General features: G+C 38.1%; 2 protein-coding genes across 24 annotated transcripts in view; one reads left to right on the plus strand and one right to left on the minus strand.

The window, feature by feature from the left end:
* Nucleotides 1-5,843, minus strand: part of SNAP47 (synaptosome associated protein 47) — a 779,054-nt gene extending 773,211 nt beyond the window's left edge. Inside the window, exon 1 of the mRNA XM_050758011.1 lies at nucleotides 5,840-5,843. The gene's annotated coding sequence lies outside the window, so the exon portion shown is untranslated. The remainder of the gene's footprint in view (nucleotides 1-5,839) is intronic.
* CDC42BPA (CDC42 binding protein kinase alpha) overlaps nucleotides 1-19,993 on the plus strand; it is a 332,162-nt gene that overhangs the window by 215,752 nt on the left and 96,417 nt on the right. For all 23 annotated transcript variants that reach the window (XR_007719261.1, XM_050757123.1, XM_050757286.1 and 20 more), the window contains 2 exons: nucleotides 1,369-1,474; nucleotides 18,893-19,017. Coding sequence is in view for 22 of the 23 variants with exons in the window: in XM_050757123.1 (XP_050613080.1) it covers nucleotides 1,369-1,474; nucleotides 18,893-19,017 (231 nt within the window). In the remaining variant the exon portion in view is untranslated. The remainder of the gene's footprint in view (nucleotides 1-1,368; nucleotides 1,475-18,892; nucleotides 19,018-19,993) is intronic.

Here is a 19,993-nt window from a genome sequence, read left to right on the forward strand (position 1 = left end):
AAATTTATTTTCTTTCTCACATCTCATATCTTGGGAACTCCACTCATTCTGAATCCACACCCTTAGCCTAAGAGGTTTGGTCAGCGTTGTGCAGATCAATATTTTGCACCTGCTGATGGGATGCACTGAGAGACATCGTCCTTGTGGTATTCCAGCCAAAAATGAATTCTTTGGGACTAGTCATAAACATCAGATGACCCCAGGATGAGTGTCACTGTACTCAGTTAGAGACCTGTACATTATAAAACTGTTGTGATAGGGAAGACTGAGGAACTGTTCTAGACCAAGGGAGATTGAAGAGATATGACTATTAAATGCAACACATATTTCTCAGTTGGATCCTGGCCTTGATAAGAAAAGGAGACATTGTTGGGATAACATGAATTGGGTCTGTGAATTCAAATGGTAAGTGTTCTAGTAATGTTGATTTTTTAAATTGAGAAGATTGCTTCATGATTATGGCAGAGTGTCCTTGACTTTGAGAGAGACACACTGGAGTATTTAGGGGTAATAAGGCATAATATCTGCAGCTAGCTGCCTCTCAGTGGTTCTGAAGAACACTAATGAAAGTAGTGGAGAAAATACAGTAAAATATTAACAATTGGGGAATCTGGGTTAAGACGATACAGCAATTCTTTGTACTATTCTTTAACTTTTCTATAAAACTGAAAGTATTTCACAGTAAATTTTTTAAAATTTCTGAACTCATATAAATTCTAATTATGAACAAAATGTTTGGAATACTATCGTTAATCAAATTGATAACACTAGGAAGTGACTCTGGCCTAATATTAAATAAGGGCCCAGCAACTTTGTATTTTGTAAGAATATTGATCTCAAACTAATTTGCCTTTGGATAGAACATAATGAATGTGAAGCAGATGGCAACTATTATTTTCATTTTGGTCCATTATCAACCTTGATGAGACCTTCTCTGACTATATAAAGTGGCCACCCTCTCCCAAATACTATTTATTGCATTACTGTATATATATGTATATAATTTAGAACTTACTATCTGAAATTAGTTCATTTTACTCACTTTTCACTGGCAATCCGCCTCTACCAGAATATAAGCTCCGTGACAGCAGTAGCTGTGAAGACCTAAAACAATTTCTTGGCACCTAGTAAGTGCTCCATAAATATTTGGTAAATGAATGAACAAATCAGTATTATTGTAATATAAATTCCTGGAACATGCTTTCACCAGGCCTGTCACTACTTATAAACAAGCTGTGTTCTCTGGGGACAATATTTCTGCAGTTCAATCTGATATTTTATGTTTTATGTAACTATTGGAAAAATAATTTCAAGTTTTCGGTTGACCTTTAATTCCCTTTTTTCCTTTTGTGTTTTGAATTATGTTAGTCAAAGTGAAAGGGAAGAATTTGAAAGTGAGTTCAAACAACAGTATGAACGAGAAAAAGTGTTGTTAACTGAAGAAAATAAAAAGCTGACAAGTGAACTTGATAAGGTGAGTGATTTAGTATCATATTAATTGAGTAGTACATGCTAGATGTTCAACACTGATAGGAATTGTGGATATAACTGTGTATTTGGCATACATTTTTGTTTAATAGTCTTTCTCCTGAGTTATATTGCTTCTATGATATATACAATTCTTTGTCGTATTCTAAAGAGACAGTTTTGCTTATCTCCTTTTATTCTTTGTCCCATTTTTGTTTTTTTTTTTTTGAGCTTCTTATTTATTTCACTTTCCATCCGTATTAGTCCATTTTGGGGTTACTATAAAGGAATACCTGAGACTGGGTAATTTACAAAGAAAATAGGTTTATTTTGGCTTATGGTTCTGCAGGCTGTACAGGAAGTGTGGTGCCAGCATCTGCTTCTGGTGAGAGTCTCAGGAAGCTTTCAATCACAGAAGGTGCAAGGGCGAGGGAGGGAGCAAGAGAGAGACTGGGGAGGTGCACACACCTTTGAACAACTGGATCTCACTGAGTGAGAACTCACTTATCACCAAGGGGATGGTGCTAAACCATTCATGAGGGGCCTGCCCCCATGGTCCAGTCACCTCCCACCAGGCCCCACCTACAACACTGGGAATCACATTTCAGCCTGAGATTTGGAGGAGACAAACATTGAAGTCATATCACTATCTGTTCTCTTTCTTACTCTTTTCTTTCATATATTCATCATTTGCCCTGTCATGGATGGCTAAGTTCAGGCCAAGTTAAGTCTGGCCGTTGGCAAGAACAGGGACAATTAGGCCAAACCTGGAGAAATTGTAACAGCTGATTCATATTCACAGAGGAGAACTGGTAAAGCTAGAAATGATACTGGAGTAGGTGATAATCTAAGGAAACCATCTCAACCTAATTTCTAGCTTGAATACAGAATCATGTATTGAACTGAGAAGTAGCCATATTCATGAACAAAATTTCAAATACTTAAAGGAATTTTTTTCCACTTAGCATCTCAAATTTCTCAACTTCCCACCATTCTGCATTTCTTGTGCTAATTCCTAACAAGCAGTTGTAAAAATCCTAATATTAACTAGAAGTTTATTGTTTGTTTGTTTGTTTGTTTTGATACAGTCTCACTCGGTCGCCCAAGCTGGAGTGCAGTGGCATAATAGCTCACTGCAACCTCAGCCTCCTGGGTTCAAACAATTCTCCTGCCTCAGCCTTCTGAGTAGCTGGGACTACAGGCGCAAACCACCACACCCAGCTAATGTTTGTATTTTTAGTAGAGATGGAATTTCGCTGTGTTGGCCAGGCTGGTCTTGAACTCCTGACCTCAGGCAATCCGCCTACCTTGGCCTCCCAAAGTGCTGGAATTATAGGCGTGAGCCACCATGCCTGGTTGCATGAGCCACTGCGCCCAGCCCAGAAGTTTTAATAATTCTACTTACATTTACATAAGAAGGGCTGGATAATTGCATTTTATAATGATATCTAGTATTTTCTTCCTATAAAAATATTATGTTCAATTATTAGTTATTCCAATAACAAACTGAAAGACCATTACTTGTAAAATACTCTTCTTTCTTTTTGTTTTATATATAGCTCTGTATTTTCACTATTTTCCCCATGATTATTTAGCATTTAAAATGCTAAATAAGTATTTAAAACATTTAAAAAATGAATGCTTGTTTTCTAAGCCTTTAAAAAATGACTAGTTGAAAACTACTTGAGAAAGAATACTGTTCATATTGTAAAGTCTTTTTTTTTTTTTTTTTTTTTTTTTTTTTTTTTTTTTTTTTTTTTTTTGAGACGGAGTCTCGCTCTGTCACCCAGGCTGGAGTGCAGTGGCCGGATCTCAGCTCACTGCAAGCTCCGCCTCCCGGGTTCGGGCCATTCTCCTGTCTCAGCCTCCTGAGTAGCTGGGACTACAGGCGCCCGCCACCTCGCCCGGCTAGTTTTTTGTATTTTTTAGTAGAGACGGGGTTTCACCGTGTTAGCCAGGATGGTCTCGATCTCCTGACCTAGTGATCCGCCCGTCTCGGCCTCCCAAAGTGCTGGGATTACAGGCTTGAGCCACCGCGCCCGGCTGTAAAGTCTTATAAAGCTAACATATACAAACATTGTAGAAAGTGGCTAAACAGTAAGTAATATAAATTGATTTTTTAAGCCATGAACAGTGCATGAACTTTATTGTATAACAGTTATTTCCATTGAAATAAGAGTAACAATATTTGAACTTTATCCAGACAGGTCACATAATTGTTACTTCATGTGTTGCCTAATTTGATTACAAAATTTAATGTCATTTTGTCCTATAAGACAGAATTTTAAGATTCTGTTGAGTTAACTACTAAAAGATGTTACATTTTAAGAAAAATTATATTGGAAAATAAGTTGAATGTAGATCAAATTTTTACATTCAATTATTGGTTTAATTTCATTGCTAGCCATACATTTCTGCTGAGTTTCTCTGAAATATATATTTAGAGAGAATTTTTCAAAACTTCTTATTTGATTAAAATTGTGTTGCAGTCTAATACATCCATGAGAAAGGGACATACTTAGGCCTAGTATATGTAGTGAAGCCTCCTTGATGAGGCCTGATGGATAGTTTGTTTTTAAAAAAAAAAAAAAAAAATTACCCATTCTTCCTAAATTGAAAGGTAGGTAGGATATGAGTAGCACTTTAAGAGCAAATTCATATGGTAAGTAAATATTTAATGTCCAGTGGTTACAGGACAATATTTATTCCTGAAGAAATGGGGGAGATCTGGAATCTCTATTTCCATTTGAACCTCTGCTCTGTTTCTCAAACTTTTTTTCAATTTTTGCATCTCTCTCTTCTTAATTCTCAGTCTCCCTTTCCCTTTTTAATTCTGTCTGTCTCAGTGATGATCAACTGAACTTCACCTCACATCTTCACTTTCCATTTATTCATTTTCCAATTTGGTTTGAAGTAGGTATTTTCCCCAAGGATGACAACAGAAGCATTTGCCATTGCTACACCAACTATTCCATTGGGAACCAGCTTGAAGAGAACTAGATCTCTTCTTGACAGAATTACAGATACAAAAGTCAGAAAGCAATTATTAGGTTAATTTTGAAAGGTATATATTATAGATTTTCACATTTTTAAACTCCAAAAATAAAAACATTTAAATAAATTTTTAAAAATTAGATGACATTTTTGTAAATCTTATAAGCCCCACTTTTTATTAAAAGATAATTCATTGCAGGCTGGGCACAGCGGCTCATGCCTGTAATCCCAGCACTTTGGGAGGCCGAGGCAGGCAGATCGCTTGTAGTCAGGAGTTTGAGACCAGCCTGGCCAACATGAAGAAACCCCATCTCTACTAAAAATACAAAAATTAACCGGGTGTGATGACACGTGCCTGTCCCATCTACTCAGGAGGCTGAAGAGGGAGAATCATTTGAACCCAGGAGGTGGAGGTAGCAGTGAGCCGAGATCGCAGCACTGCACTCCAGACTGAGCGGCAGTCTGTCTCAAAAAATGTATATATATATATAGCATTGCAAATATAATTAGCCATCTGGTTTCCTTCAATCTCATAACAAATTTTTAAAAATTAGCAATTTATGCCAGTGAGTAAAATTGTTTACAGTAAGAAAAGTTGTAATTTGTTTTTAAAATTTGTTTTTCAAATATTTTCAAAAAATGTGGAAAATATTTAACATGAAAGTTACCTATAATGTGATCACGACAAAATAGGTATTTTAATTTTGTATGTTTCTTTCCAGGTTTTGCCTATATCCTTATTATTACATAATTGCAATCATGTATAGAGTCCACTTACTAATCTGCCTTTTCACTTAAAATGTTAAGAGCATTTTTTCATATTCCTATGTAGTCTTCTTATAACTCAAATGTGTCAATGTACGAATAGTAAAACCTCATTTTCAAACATGAAAAATGAACTAATACTTAAAATTTACTATGTGCAGGTCATCTTCTGAATTACTTCATATAACTCATTTAATTTTCACAATAACTCTCTACGGTGTACCCTTTTGTTCTTGCCATTTTATAGATCAAGAAACTAAGTCAAAGAAGGGTTAAACTACTTTCCCAATCTCAAGAATAAGAGGTAGGATTTGAGTACAGGTAGTCGGGCTCCAGAGTCCATGCTTTTATTTGGTAATTATGCAGAGATTAACTTTTTTCTGACCAATTGCACATAAATTAAGCAATCTGTTGAAAACTACTTATCACTGTTGCAATATGACAGTGCAGAGTTTTCATTTTTTTTTTAATTTATTTATTATTATTATACTTTAAGTTGTAGGGTACATGTGCATAACGTGCAGGTTTGTTACATATGTATACTTGTGCCATGTTGCTGTGCTGCACCCATCAACTCGTCATTTACATCAGGTATAACTCCCAATGCAATCCCCCCCCCCCTCCCCCCTCCCCATGATAGGCCCCGGTGTGTGATGTTCCCCTTCCTGAGTCCGAGTGATCTCATTGTTCAGTTCCCACCTATGAGTGAGAACATGCGGTGTTTGGTTTTCTGTTCTTGTGATAGTTTGCTAAGAATGATGGATTCCAGCTGCATCCAAGGCCCTACAAAGGACTCAAACTCATCCTTTTTTATGGCTGCATAGTATTCCATGGTGTATATGTGCCACATTTTCTTAATCCAATCTGTCACTGATGGACATTTGGGTTGATTCCAAGTCTTTGCTATTGTGAATAGTGCTGCAATAAACATACGTGTGCATGTGTCTTTATAGCAGCATAATTTATAATCCTTTGGGTATATACCCAGTAATGGGATGGCTGGGTCATATGGTACATCTAGTTCTAGATCCTTGAGGAATCGCCATACTGTTTTCCATAATGGTTGAACTAGTTTACAATCCCACCAACAGTGTAAAAGTGTTCCTATTTCTCCACATCCTCTCCAGCACCTGTTGTTTCCTGACTTTTTAATGATTGCCATTCTAACTGGTGTGAGATGATATCTCATTGTGGTTTTGATTTGCATTTCTCTGATGGCGAGTGATCATATTTTTTCATGTGTTTGTTGGCTGTATGAATGTCTTCTTTTGAGAAATGTCTGTTCATATCCTTTGCCCACTTTTTGATGGGGTTGTTTTTTTCTTGTAAATTTGTTCGAGTTCTTTGTAGGTTCTGGATATTAGCCCTTTGTCAGATGAGTAGATTGCAAAAATTTTCTCCCATTCTGTAGGTTGCCTGTTCACTCTGATGGTAGTTTCTTTTGCTGTGCAGAAGCTCTTTAGTTTAATTAGATCCCATTTGTCAATTTTGGCTTTTGCTGCTGTTGCTTTTGGTGTTTTAGACATGAAGTCTTTGCCCATGCCTATGTCCTGAATGGTACTACCTAGGTTTTCCTCTAGGATTTTTATGGTATTAGGTCTAACATTTAAGTCTCTAATCCATCTTGAATTAATTTTCGTATAAGGAGTAAGGAAAGGATCCAGTTTCAGCTTTCTACTTATGGCTAGCCAATTTTCCCAGCACCATTTATTAAATAGGGAATCCTTTCCCCATTTCTTGTTTCTCTCAGGTTTGTCAAAGATCAAATGGCTGTAGATGTGTGGTATTATTTCTGAGGACTCCGTTCTGTTCCATTGGTCTATATCTCTGTTTTGGTACCAGTACCATGCTGTTTTGGTTACTGTAGCCTTGTAGTATAGTTTGAAGTCAGGTAGCGTGATGCCTCCAGCTTTGTTCTTTTGACTTAGGATTGTCTTGGAGATGCGGGCTCTTTTTTGGTTCCATATGAACTGTAAAGCAGTTTTTTCCAATTCTGTGAAGAAAGTCATTGGTAGCTTGATGGGGATGGCATTGAATCTATAAATTACCTTGGGCAGTATGGCCATTTTCACGATATTGATTCTTCCTATCCATGAGCATGGTATGTTCTTCCATTTGTTTGTGTCCTCTTTTATTTCACTGAGCAGTGGTTTGTAGTTCTCCTTGAAGAGGTCCTTTACATCCCTTGTAAGTTGGATTCCTAGGTATTTGATTCTCTTTGAAGCAATTGTGAATGGAAGTTCATTCCTGATTTGGCTCTCTGTTTGTCTGTTACTGGTGTATAAGAATGTTTGTGATTTTTGCACATTAATTTTGTATCCTGAGACTTTGCTGAAGTTGCTTATCAGCTTAAGGAGATTTTGGGCTGAGACAATGGGGTTTTCTAAATATACAATCATGTCATCTGCAAACAGGGACAATTTGACTTCTTCTTTTCCTAACTGAATACCCTTGATTTCTTTCTCTTGCCTGATTGCCCTAGCCAGAACTTCCAACACTATGTTGAATAGGAGTGGTGAGAGAGGGCATCCCTGTCTTGTGCCAGTTTTCAAAGGGAATTTTTCCAGTTTTTGCCCATTCAGTATGATATTGGCTGTGGGTTTGTCATAAATAGCTCTTATTATTTTGAGGTACGTTCCATCAATACCGAATTTATTGAGCGTTTTTAGCATGAAGGGCTGTTGAATTTTGTCAAAGGCCTTTTCTGCATCAATTGAGATAATCATGTGTTTCTTGTCTTTGGTTCTGTTTATATGCTGGATTATGTTTATTGATTTGCGAATGTTGAACCAGCCTTGCATCCCAGGGATGAAGCCCACTTGATCATGGTGGATAAGCTTTTTGATGTGTTGCTGAATCCGGTTTGCCAGTATTTTATTGAGGATTTTTGCATCGATGTTCATCAGGGATATTGGTCTAAAATTCTCTTTTTTGTTGTGTCTCTGCCAGGCTTTGGTATCAGGATGATGTTGGCCTCATAAAATGAGTTAGGGAGGATTCCCTCTTTTTCTATTGATTGGAATAGTTTCAGAAGGAATGGTACCAACTCCTCCTTGTACCTCTGGTAGAATTCAGCTGTGAATCCATCTGGTCCTGGACTTTTTTTGGTTGGTAGGCTATTAATTGTTGCCTCAATTTCAGAGCCTGCTATTGGTCTATTCAGGGATTCAACTTCTTCCTGGTTTAGTCTTGGAAGAGTGTAAGTGTCCAGGAAATTATCCATTTCTTCTAGATTTTCCAGTTTATTTGCGTAGAGGTGTTTATAGTATTCTCTGATGGTAGTTTGTATTTCTGTGGGGTCGGTGGTGATATCCTCTTTATCATTTTTAATTGCGTCGATTTGATTCTTCTCTCTTTTCTTCTTTATTAGTCTGGCTAGTGGGCTGTCAATTTTGTTGATCTTTTCAAAAAACCAACTCCTGGATTCATTGATTTTTTGGAGGGTTTTTTTGTGTCTCTATCTCCTTCAGTTCTGCTCTGATCTTAGTTATTTCTTGCCTTCTGCTAGCTTTCGAATGTGTTTGCTCTTGCTTCTCTAGTTCTTTTAATTGCGATGTTAGAGTGTCAATTTTAGATCTTTCCTGCTTTCTCTTGTGGGCATTTAGTGCTATAAATTTCCCTCTACACACTGCTTTAAATGTGTCCCAGAGATTCTAGTATGTTGTATCTTTGTTCTCATTGGTTTCAAAGAACATCTTTATTTCTGCCTTCATTTCGTTATGTACCCAGTAGTCATTCAGGAGCAGGTTGTTCAGTTTCCATGTAGTTGAGCAGTTTTGATTGAGTTTCTTAGTCCTGAGTTCTAGTTTGATTGCACTGTGGTCTGAGAGACAGTTTGTTATAATTTCTGTTCTTGTACATTTGCTGAGGAGTGCTTTACTTCCAATTACGTGGTCAATTTTGGAGTAAGTGTGATGTGGTGCTGAGAAGAATGTATATTCTGTTGATTTGGGGTGGAGAGTTCTATAGATGTCTATTAGGTCTGCTTGCTGCAGAGATGAGTTCAATTCCTGGATATCCTTGTTAACTTTCTGTCTCGTTGATCTGTCTAATGTTGACAGTGGAGTGTTGAAGTCTCCCATTATTATTGTATGGGAGTCTAAGTCTCTTTGTAAGTCTCTAAGGACTTGCTTTATGAATCTGGGTGCTCCTGTATTGGGTGCATATATATTTAGGATAGTTAGCTCTTCCTGTTGAATTGATCCCTTTACCATTATGTAATGGCCTTCTTTGTCTCTTTTGATCTTTGATGGTTTAAAGTCTGTTTTATCAGAGACTAGTATTGCAACCCCTGCTTTTTTTTGTTCTCCATTTGCTTGGTAAATCTTCCTCCATCCCTTTATTTTGAGCCTATGTATGTCTCTGCGTGTGAGATGGGTCTCCTGAATACAGCAGACTGATGGGTCTTGACTCTTTATCCAGTTTGCCAGTCTGTGTCTTTTAATTGGACCATTTAGTCCATTTACATTTAAGGTTAATATTGTTATGTGTGAACTTGATCCTGCCATTATGATATTAACTGGTTATTTTGCTCGTTAGTTGATGCAGTTTCTTCCTAGCCTCAATGGTCTTTACATTTTGGCATGTTTTTGCAGTGGCTGGTACCGGTTGTTCCTTTCCATGTTTAGTGCTTCCTTCAGGGTCTCTTGTAAGGCAGGCCTAGTGGTGACAAAATCTCTAAGCATTTGCTTATCTGTAAAGGATTTTATTTCTCCTTCACTTATGAAACTTAGTTTGGCTGGATATGAAATTCTGGGTTTAAAATTCTTTTCTTTAAGAACGTTGAATATTGGCCCCCACTCTCTTCTGGCTTGTAGAGTTTCTGCTGAGAGATCTGCTGTTAGTCTGATGGGCTTCCCTTTGTGGGTAACCCGACCTTTCTCTCTGGCTGCCCTTAACATTTTTTCCTTCATTTCAACTTTGGTGAATCTGGCAATTACGTGTCTTGGAGTTGCTCTTCTCGAGGAGTATCTTTGTGGCGTTCTCTGTATTTCCTGGATTTGAATGTTGGCCTGCCCTACTAGGTTGGGGAAGTTCTCCTGGATGATATCCTGAAGAGTGTTTTCCAACTTGGTGCCATTTTCCCCCTCACTTTCAGGCACCCCAATCAGACGTAGATTTGGTCTTTTTACATAATCCCATACTTCTTGCAGGCTTTGTTCATTTCTTTTTCTTCTTTTTTCTTTTGGTTTCTCTTCTCGCTTCATATCATTCATTTGATCCTCAATCGCTGATACTCTTTCTTCCAGTTGATCGAGTCGGTTACTGAAGCTTGTGCATTTGTCACGTATTTCTCGTGTCATGGTTTTCATCTCTTTCATTTCGTTTAGGACCTTCTCTGCATTAATTACTCTAGCCATCAATTCTTCCACTTTTTTTTCAAGATTTTTAGTTTCTTTGCGCTGGGTACATAATTCCTCCTTTAGCTCTGAGAAATTTGATGGACTGAAGCCTTCTTCTCTCATCTCGTCAAAGTCATTCTCCGTCCAGCTTTGATCCGTTGCTGGCGATGAGCTGCGCTCCTTTGCCGGGGGAGATGCGCTCTTATTTTTTGAATTTCCAGCTTTTCTGCCCTGCTTTTTCCCCATCTTTGTGGTTTTATCTGCCTCTGGTCTTTGATGATGGTGATGTACTGATGGGGTTTTGGTGTAGGTGTCCTTCCTGTTTGATAGTTTTCCTTCTAACAGTCAGGACCCTCAGCTGTAGGTCTGTTGGAGATTGCTTGAGGTACACTCCAGACCCTGTTTGCCTGGGTATCAGCAGCAGAGGCTGCAGAAGATAGAATATTTCTGAACAGCGAGTGTACCTGTCTGATTCTTGCTTTGGAAGCTTCCTCTCAGGGGTGTACTCCTCCCTGTGAGGTGTGGGGTGTCAGACTGCCTCTAGTGGGGGATGTCTCCCAGTTAGGTTACTCAGGGGTCAGGGACCCACTTGAGCAGGGAGTCTGTCCCTTCTCAGATCTCAACCTCCGTGTTGGGAGATCCACTGCTCTCTTCAAAGCTGTCAGACAGAGTCGTTTGCGTCTGCAGAGGTGTCTGCTGCGTTTGTTTAGTTTACTGTGCCCTGTCCGCAGAGGTGGAGTCTACAGAGACAGGCAGGTTTCCTTGAGCTGCTGTGAGCTCCACCCAGTTCGAGCTTCCCAGCAGCTTTGTTTACCTACTTAAGCCTCAGCAATGGCGGGCGCCCCTCCCCCAGCCTCGCTGCTGCCTTGCGGGTAGATCACAGACTGCTGCGCTAGCAATGAGGGAGGCTCCGTGGGTGTGGGACCCTCCCGGCCAGGTGTGGGATATGATCTCCTGGTGTGCCTGTTTGCTTAAAGCGCAGTATTGGGGTGGGAGTTACCCGATTTTCCAGGTGTTGTGTGTCTCAGTTCCCCTGGTTAGGAAAAGGGACTCCCTTCCCCCTTGCGCTTCCCAGGTGAGGCAATGCCTCGCCCTGCTTCAGCTCTCGCTGGTCGGGCTGCAGCAGCTGACCAGCACCGATCGTCCGGCACTCCCCAGTGAGATGAACCCAGTACCTCAGTTGAAAATGCAGAAATCACCGGTCTTCTGTGTCGCTCGCGCTGGGAGTTGGAGACTGGAGCTGCTCCTATTCGGCCATCTTGCTCCGCCCCCCCAGAGTTTTCATTTTGCTCCTCTTGCAAATATCCAATTGAAACCCCAACCACAAATGTGGAAGGGCTATCAGAAATAATGGTAATCTAAAATGGATATTAGTGCAGGAATTAATGAAGAGAAGATGCTGCATATACAACCCTCAAAAACAGCTGGTGGACTTCTGGCTATGCTAATATGAAGAGATTGATTGATCTTCTGAAAAAATGCTAAAAAGCAAATGCAATTGTCAAAAACAACCATTTTGAAGTCTTGGAGTTAACCAAAGGAAGATGACAGCTACAAAACACTGCTAAGATGTATTAAGGAATATCTGAACAAATTGGGAGATAACTATGTTAATGGATTGGAAGACTCAATATTGTTGGGAGTGCAGTTCTTCCCAAATTGAGCTATAAGTTCTGGGACATCCGTATCAAAATTCTGGTAGGCTTTTTGCTGGAATTCACAAGCTTACCCTTAAAGTTATAGAGGAATAGAAAAGACCAAGAATAGTTCAGATATTTTGAGTAAAGTTAGAAGTTGGAGGATTAATACTATTTAATTTTAATACTTGCTGTAAATATGCAATAATCAAAAAGATGTAGTACTGGCATAATGAAACAGAATGAAGAGTCCAAAAATAAGCTCTTACATTTATGGTCAGTTGATTCTCTGCAAAAGTGCCAAGGCAATTCAATGGAAAAAGGATAATCTTGTCATATAGTACTGGAACAATTGGATAGCCATATGTGAGAAAAAATGAACTTGGATCCTTACTTCATACCTTATACAAAAATTAACTCAAAGTGGATCACAATCTGAAATATAAAACGTAAGCATAGGAGAAAATCTTTGTGATTTAAAAATGTCAAGATAATGACATTAAAAGCACAGTGAATGAGAGAAAAGTAATGATAAATTGAACATCAAAATTTTAAAAGAACATTAAGAAAATGAAAAGATATGCGCAGATGGGGAGGAAATATTTCCAAATCGTTTATCTGAAAAAAGACATGTATTCATAATATGTAAAAACTCTTAAGGCTGGACGTGGTGGTTCACACCTATAATCCCAGCACTTTAGGAGTCTAAGGCATGAGAATCACTTGAGCCCGGGAGTTCAAGACCAATCTGGGAAATATATAAGACCTTATCTTTACAAAAGTTTTTAAAAAAATATTAGCTGGGTGTGGTGGTACATGCCTGTAGTCCCAGCTACCTGGAAAGCTGAAACAGGAGGATTTATGTGAGCCCAGGCAGTCAAGGCTGCAGTGAGTGGAGATGATGCCACTGCCCAGAGTTTGACCCTATCTCCAAAAAAAAAAAAAGGAAAAAACCCTCTTAAAACTCAACAATAGAGAATATAAACAACTCAGTTTTTTAATGGGTAACAAAGATGAATAGACATTTCATGAAAGATGATACATGAATAACAAATAAGCACATGAAAAGATGTTTGTCAATAGGAGAATGCACTTAAAAACACAACAAGATACTGCTGTATACCCTCGAGAATGTCTATACTCAATTGGAGTGACCGTATCAACTATTGGCAATGATATGGAGGAACTAGAACTTATACACTGCTCATAGGAGTATAAAATGGCATAGCCCTTGTAGAAAATAGTTCCAAAAATTCTCAAAAAGTTAAACATATACTTAACATACAACCTGGCAGTTCTCCTATTTACTGAAAAGAATTGAAAGCCTAGTCCCCTTAAGACTTACATATGAATTTTCATAGCATTATATTCTCATAATAGTAAACAACTGGAAACAGTACAAATGTTTATCAATGGTGCATGGATAAACAAAGCATACCATACCCATATACTAGAATACCACTCAGCAGTAAAAAGGAGTGAACTTCGGATACATGCAACAGTATTGAGGTTCAACTTCAATAATCTAAGTGAAATAAGTCCAATACAAAAGACTACATATTGTTATTTCATTGATAGAAGATTTCAGAAAATGCAGAACTACAGAAATAGAAAGCAGATCAGTGATAGGTAGAGAAATTAGGGTGGGGACCAAGATCAATTGCAAATAGGCATGGGGATATTTCTTGAGTATTAGAAGTGTTCCAAAACTGGATTGTAGCAATCACTGTACAACTGTTTAAGTTTGCTAAAAATCATTCAACTATATACTTATAATGCGTGAATTTTATGTTATATAAATTATACCTCAGTAAAAGTGTAAAAAAAAAAAAAAAACTGGTAAACTGTATCTTCAGAGGTGAATGGCACACCCTGAGGTACAAAACTTAAATCTCTTGTTTGCGATAGGCAAATCAGTGTGTGCCAGCAGTGACTGATAGCCTCCCTGGATCTCATTTCCTTTTGGGAAGACAAGGAGGTTGGAGGTAGGATTAAATGGGGAAATTACAGACAAACTCTATATGCGTAAAACAATTTATTGCTGTTGTTTTGCCAGAGGGGAAGAAATGAAACTTTGCTTTGTGATTTGTGCCAAAATTGCCTATCTCTGCACAGAAATACAGGTTAAAGATAAACACCAATAAAATCCTGTGTCATTAATAGAATTCCTAATAACTTAGAATTGAGAGTTGGCAAACTATGGCCTCTGGCCAAATCTAGCTCCCAGATTGTTTTTGTCTGACCCACATGATAAAAATGATCTTTGTATTTTAAAATGGCTATTTTTAAAAAGAAGATGATGATAATGTGAGATTTTATGTGGCCCACAGAGGTGAAAATACTTGTTGTCTGGTTCTTTACTGAAAAAGTTTGCAGACCCTTGACTTAGAACATGGTTGTGGCCTGTATTAGGTAGGGTTCCACAGAGAAACAGAACCAATACAGTGAGTGTATGTGGGGGGTGGGGGGGTGTGTGTATGTGTGTTGGGAGCAGGGGAGATTATAAGGAATTGGCTCAAGTGATTATATAGCCTGACAAGTCCCGAGATCTGCACTGGACAAGCTGGAGACCCAGGAGAGTATATTTTGTAGTTCCAGTCCCAAAGCTTGGCAAGCTTAACATTCAGGAAAAGCTTCTGTCTCATTTCAGGTCTGAAGGCAGGAGAAGCTGATGTCACAGCTGATGTTCCCCCCTACTATTGGTGCAGTCAGCCTTTTTGTTCTGTTCAGGTTGATCACATGGGACTCAGATACATTAGGGAGGGGAGTCTTCTCAGTATGCCAATTCAAATGTTATCTTATTAAGAAGCACCCTCACAGACCTACCCAGAATAATGTTTGACCCAATGTCTAGGCACCTTGTGGCCCAGTCAAGTTGACAATCACATGGCCCTTTTATCCCTAAAAACCTGTGAATAGATCCTTTAGGAGCAACTCACCTTCATCAAAGTTGAGTCATCAAGAAGAAACTAGCACAGTATCTCTACAAACATACAAAAAAGGAAGAAAGGAGTAGTATTAAATAGCAGATGAGACCATTTATCAGAAAAAAAAATGTAGCTATGAAATAAAATAGTAAGCAAATATTTTTTCATGTGGTGTTTTTTTTTTTTTTTTTTTTTTTTTTTTTTTGAGATGAAGTCTCACTTTGCCACCCAGACTGGAGTGCAGTGGTGTGATCTCTGCTCATTGCAACCTCCGCCTCCCGAGTTCAAGCGATTCTCCTGCCTCAGCCTCCCAAGTAGCTGGGATTACAGGCATGTGCCACCACACCCATCTAATTTTTTTATTTTTAGTAGAGACGGGGTTTTGCCATGTTGGCCAGGCTGGTCTCAAACTCCTGACCTCAGGTCATCCACCCACCTCGGCCTCCCAAAGTGTTGCGATTACAGACGTGAGCCACCACACCCAGCCTTTTTCATGAATTTTCTAAAAACTTAAAGCAAGAACTTTTTGCTTCTGTGACAGAAGAGCTTACATCCTACCACCTCACCAAGAAGAGCTATAAAGCTTAATTTTAAAAATAATACTATATGAATACCACTTATAGGATTCATCTGTAAGAAGTCATTGGAGTGACAACAAGGAAACCAGGACTTTACTGACCAAGATCCTAAAGGGAATAATAGTACAGAGCAGTGAGCCCAACATTTAGTGCCACTTTTCCTCTTTGGGCATTTGCAGATATGAAAGCAGAAAAATCTCAGAATCTAGGAAGTTGAACATGGTATTCCACAGTTTTACAAGGCTGGAGAGAGAAAAATGGAAGTGCATTGCCTATCAAGTTGCAGGATCCTTAGTAAATAATTCAGACTTTCAGTTCAACCCACTGAAAGCCTACATTTTAGGAGTAAGGGTGAGTGAGAAAGATAAGTCCTCAGTAACTGAAACCCAGCCTCCAAGATCTATCTTTACTCTGATTGCCTACCAAAAGTAAAAGTAAATAACCTCTGGAGGAAGATATTATCTAGAGTCTTAAAATTATCTGAAATTTTTATACATGATATGTGGCATGCAGGAAAAAAATTACCAAGCATATCAGCAAACACAACCAAATCATTGAAAACCAAGAGAAAAATTCAACAGCAAAAACAAAATCAGAAAAGGGAAAATGAAAACCAGGCAGTCAGTAGAAACAGACCCGCAGGAGTTCCCAGTATGAAATTTTTATGAAAGGATTTTAAGATAATTGTGTAATTTGTTTAAGAAAGTAGACATATGAAGAATTTCAGCAAACAACTAGAATCTTTACAAAACTGTCAAATAGAATTTCCAGGAGCAAAAAATAAAATAACCAAAAGACTCAATGAACGTTTTAACAGATTGGAGAAAAACAAAGAAAAGGACTACATATGTTTAAAAAAAAATTTAGACTAAAGTGTACTCAGGGATTCAAAAGAATAAAAAATATAGAAAGGAGGATATAAGACATAGAGGATGTGATGAAAACTTGTAACATACAAATAATTGGTTTCCCAAAAGGTGAGAAGAGACAGATGGTGGCAGTGCAATATTTGAAGAGTGTTTATGGCCCAGAATTTTTCCAAACCTGTGAGAAAAACATTTAGCCACAAATTCAAGAAATACCACAAACCCTAAAAGTGAAAGAATTAATAGAAATCAGACCCCAGTTAGACAAATCCTAGAAAAGCTGCCAGAAACCAACCAACATAAAATTCTAAAAGCAACCAGAGAAGAAAGACACATTTATGTTCAAAGGCGTGAAACTTCAACTGAAAACTGACTTCCCAACAGAAAAAATTAAAAATGGAATTTAGAAGAAAAAGAATGTCCTAAAAATGCTATAGTAAAATAACTGCCAAGTTACAATGTTATTTACAGCAAAAAATGCCTTCCGGAAATGAAGGCAAAAATTCAGAATGTAGAAAACTGCAGGACAACCTACATTCCTTTTTTTTTTTTTTGAGACGGAGTCTTGCTCTGTCACCCAGGCTGGGGTGCAATGACATGATCTCTGCTCACTGTAACCTCCGCCTCCTGGGTTCAAGCAATTCTCCTGCCTCAGCCTCCCGAGTAGCTGGGACTACGTAGGCGCATGCCACCACGTCCGGCTAATTTTTTGTATTTTTAGTAGAGAGAGGGTTTCACCGTGTTACCTAAGATAGTCTCGATCTCCTGACCTCATGATCCACCTGCCTCGCCCTCCCAAAGTGCTGGGATTACAGATGTGAGCCACCGCGCCTGGCCATGACAACCTACATTCTTCATGTCAAAAGAAAAATAAAGGTGTTGCAGGGAAACCTGTAAATAAAATAGACTTAAAAGACATATTGGGCCCAGCGTGCTGGTTCATGCCTGCAATCCCAGTAGTTTGGGAGACCATAGCAGGCGGATGGCTTGAGCCCAGAAGTTTGAGACCAGCTTGGGCAACATGCCGAGACCCCATCTCTACAAAAAATTTAAAAAATAAAAAATTAGCCAGGTACTAATTTTTTTTGGCTGTAATCCCAGCTACTTGGGAGGCTGAAGTGGGAGGATTGCTTGAGTCCAGGAGGTGGAGGTTGTAATAAGCTGAGATCACACCACTGCACTCCAGCCTGGGTGACAGAGTGAAACCCTGCTCAAAAAAAAAAAAAAAAATAAAAAATAAAAAAAAATATATATATATATGTATATATGTATATATGTGTATATCTCCAACCATTAACCATTCAGCTGTGTTTTCTTATTGGTATCATGATTGAACTTAACAAACTTAAGTTTTGCGATATGTTGAAGTAAGTGGAAACTTGAACTATTACTACCTATGTGCTGTTAGGAAATTCCTGAAATTTGTAGTATGATGCTATGGTGGTTATATTTTAAAAGAGAGATCCTTATTTTTTAGAGATACATACAGCAATATGCATGGATAACATTGTATGATGTCTAGTATTTGTTTCCGAATAATACAGGAAGAGGGGATAAGAGAACAGGCGTATAGGCCAGGTGTGGTGGCTCACACCTGTAATCCTAGCACTTTGGGAGGCTGAGGTGGGCGAATCTTCTGAGGTCAGGAGTTTGAGACCAGCCGGACCAACATGGTGGAACCCCATCTCTACTAAAAAGACAAAAAATTAGCCAGGCGTGATGGCGCATGTCTGTAATCCCAGCTACTGGGGAGACTGAGACAGGAGAATCGCTTGAACCCGGGAGGCAAAAGTTGCAGTGAGCCGAGAACGCGCCATTGTACTCCAGCCTAGGCAACAGGAACAAAACTCTGTCTCAAAAAAAAAAAAAAAAAGAACAGGCATGCAAGTGAAACAAGATGGATGTTGAAGTAATCATTGTTGACATTAGGTAGTGGGGCTCATAGGAATTCATTTATATTTTCCATTTTTGTATATGCTTGAAATTATAAGCTTCTTTAAAGAAGAAAAGATGACATAAAGACATTTTTTGGACCAAAAAAAAAAAAAAAAGTTATTTCACACAGAAATAGGCAATTCTTAAGCCAAATAGAGAATGTTCACAGAACCAAGTCACTGTAGGATGTAAGGAAAAAAGCAAAGATAGCAGGAGAATTCAGAGTACTTGATATCCAAATTCAGTGAGCAAAAGGGATTATTATAATAAGACAAGCATTATTGGGTAGATGATGTTGAGTAATCAAATTTGACAATACCTGTCTGAACATCTCAGATTCTTGGTCCTGAAAGTCATGCATGTCTTAAAACTACCTTTCAGCTTACTACTTTGTATGAGAACTTAAGTATACACAACCAGCAGTTAGAAGAAGAGGTTAAAGATCTAGCAGACAAGAAAGAATCAGTTGCACATTGGGAAGCCCAAATCACAGAAATAATTCAGTGGTGAGTGCTCTTTTAAACGTTCTTTTGTGGATGATTGTGAGTATGTGGCCAAGTTGGTGTGAATTCCAGGTGGCTACTAATAATGGTTTTTATCTCATTTGTCAGCTATGATAAATAAGTTACTCGAAAAGCACAATTTTATTATTGACCTGTTATTTGTGTTCTAATGTGTTTTCTGTTATGTTCCTCTGTTCCCTAACTCTAACAAATGTCCCATACCAGCATTTAACACAGCTTCATTGTAATCTGATTATTGATTATTACTTTCTAAGAAAATGTTACCACCTCCAGAGTCAAAGTTGGAATTCATCTGCTACCTATGGATGTTTCTTTCTAAGACCAAAACTCCTGTATTTGTGAGTATTTTAAGAAATGGAAGGCCTGCAAAAAACTTAGAAGCTAAAGATACTGTACTGTTACCTTCTATCATGATTATACCAGATTAATTCACACATGACATTTTTAAAACCTTAAATGGTTACATTTTAGTTTTATCAGCTCTTTCTCAAGCTCTTGGGATTTCGTTTGGAATATACATGTTAGTAACCTTCATATTCATTTATTAAACCATTATTCTGGTGCGTGTAAAAAATTTCATATTTTAATAATACATGGAGAAAGCAGAATCTAATGAAGACTGTATTTCCAAGTAAAAATAGGTAACTTAACTTTTTATATTTATTTAACTTTTTAAATCCTTTTTGGCAAATGGTAGGTGTTTAATTTATATCAAAACAAATACAGGTTGAGCGTTCCTAATCTGAAAATCTGAAATTGAAATATTTCAAAATGTGAAACTTTTTGAGTGCTGACATGACACCACAAGTAGAAAATTTTAGACCTGACTTTGTGATGGGTCACAGTCAAAACTTGGTTTCATACACAAGAAATTATTCTAAAACATTGTAAAAAATTACCTTCAGGCTATATTTATAAGGTGTATATAAAACATACACAAATTTTGTGTTTTGTCTTG

The sequence above is a fragment of the Macaca thibetana genome, chromosome 1 (genome assembly GCF_024542745.1).
Source record: "Macaca thibetana thibetana isolate TM-01 chromosome 1, ASM2454274v1, whole genome shotgun sequence".
Lineage (NCBI taxonomy): Eukaryota > Metazoa > Chordata > Mammalia > Primates > Cercopithecidae > Macaca > Macaca thibetana.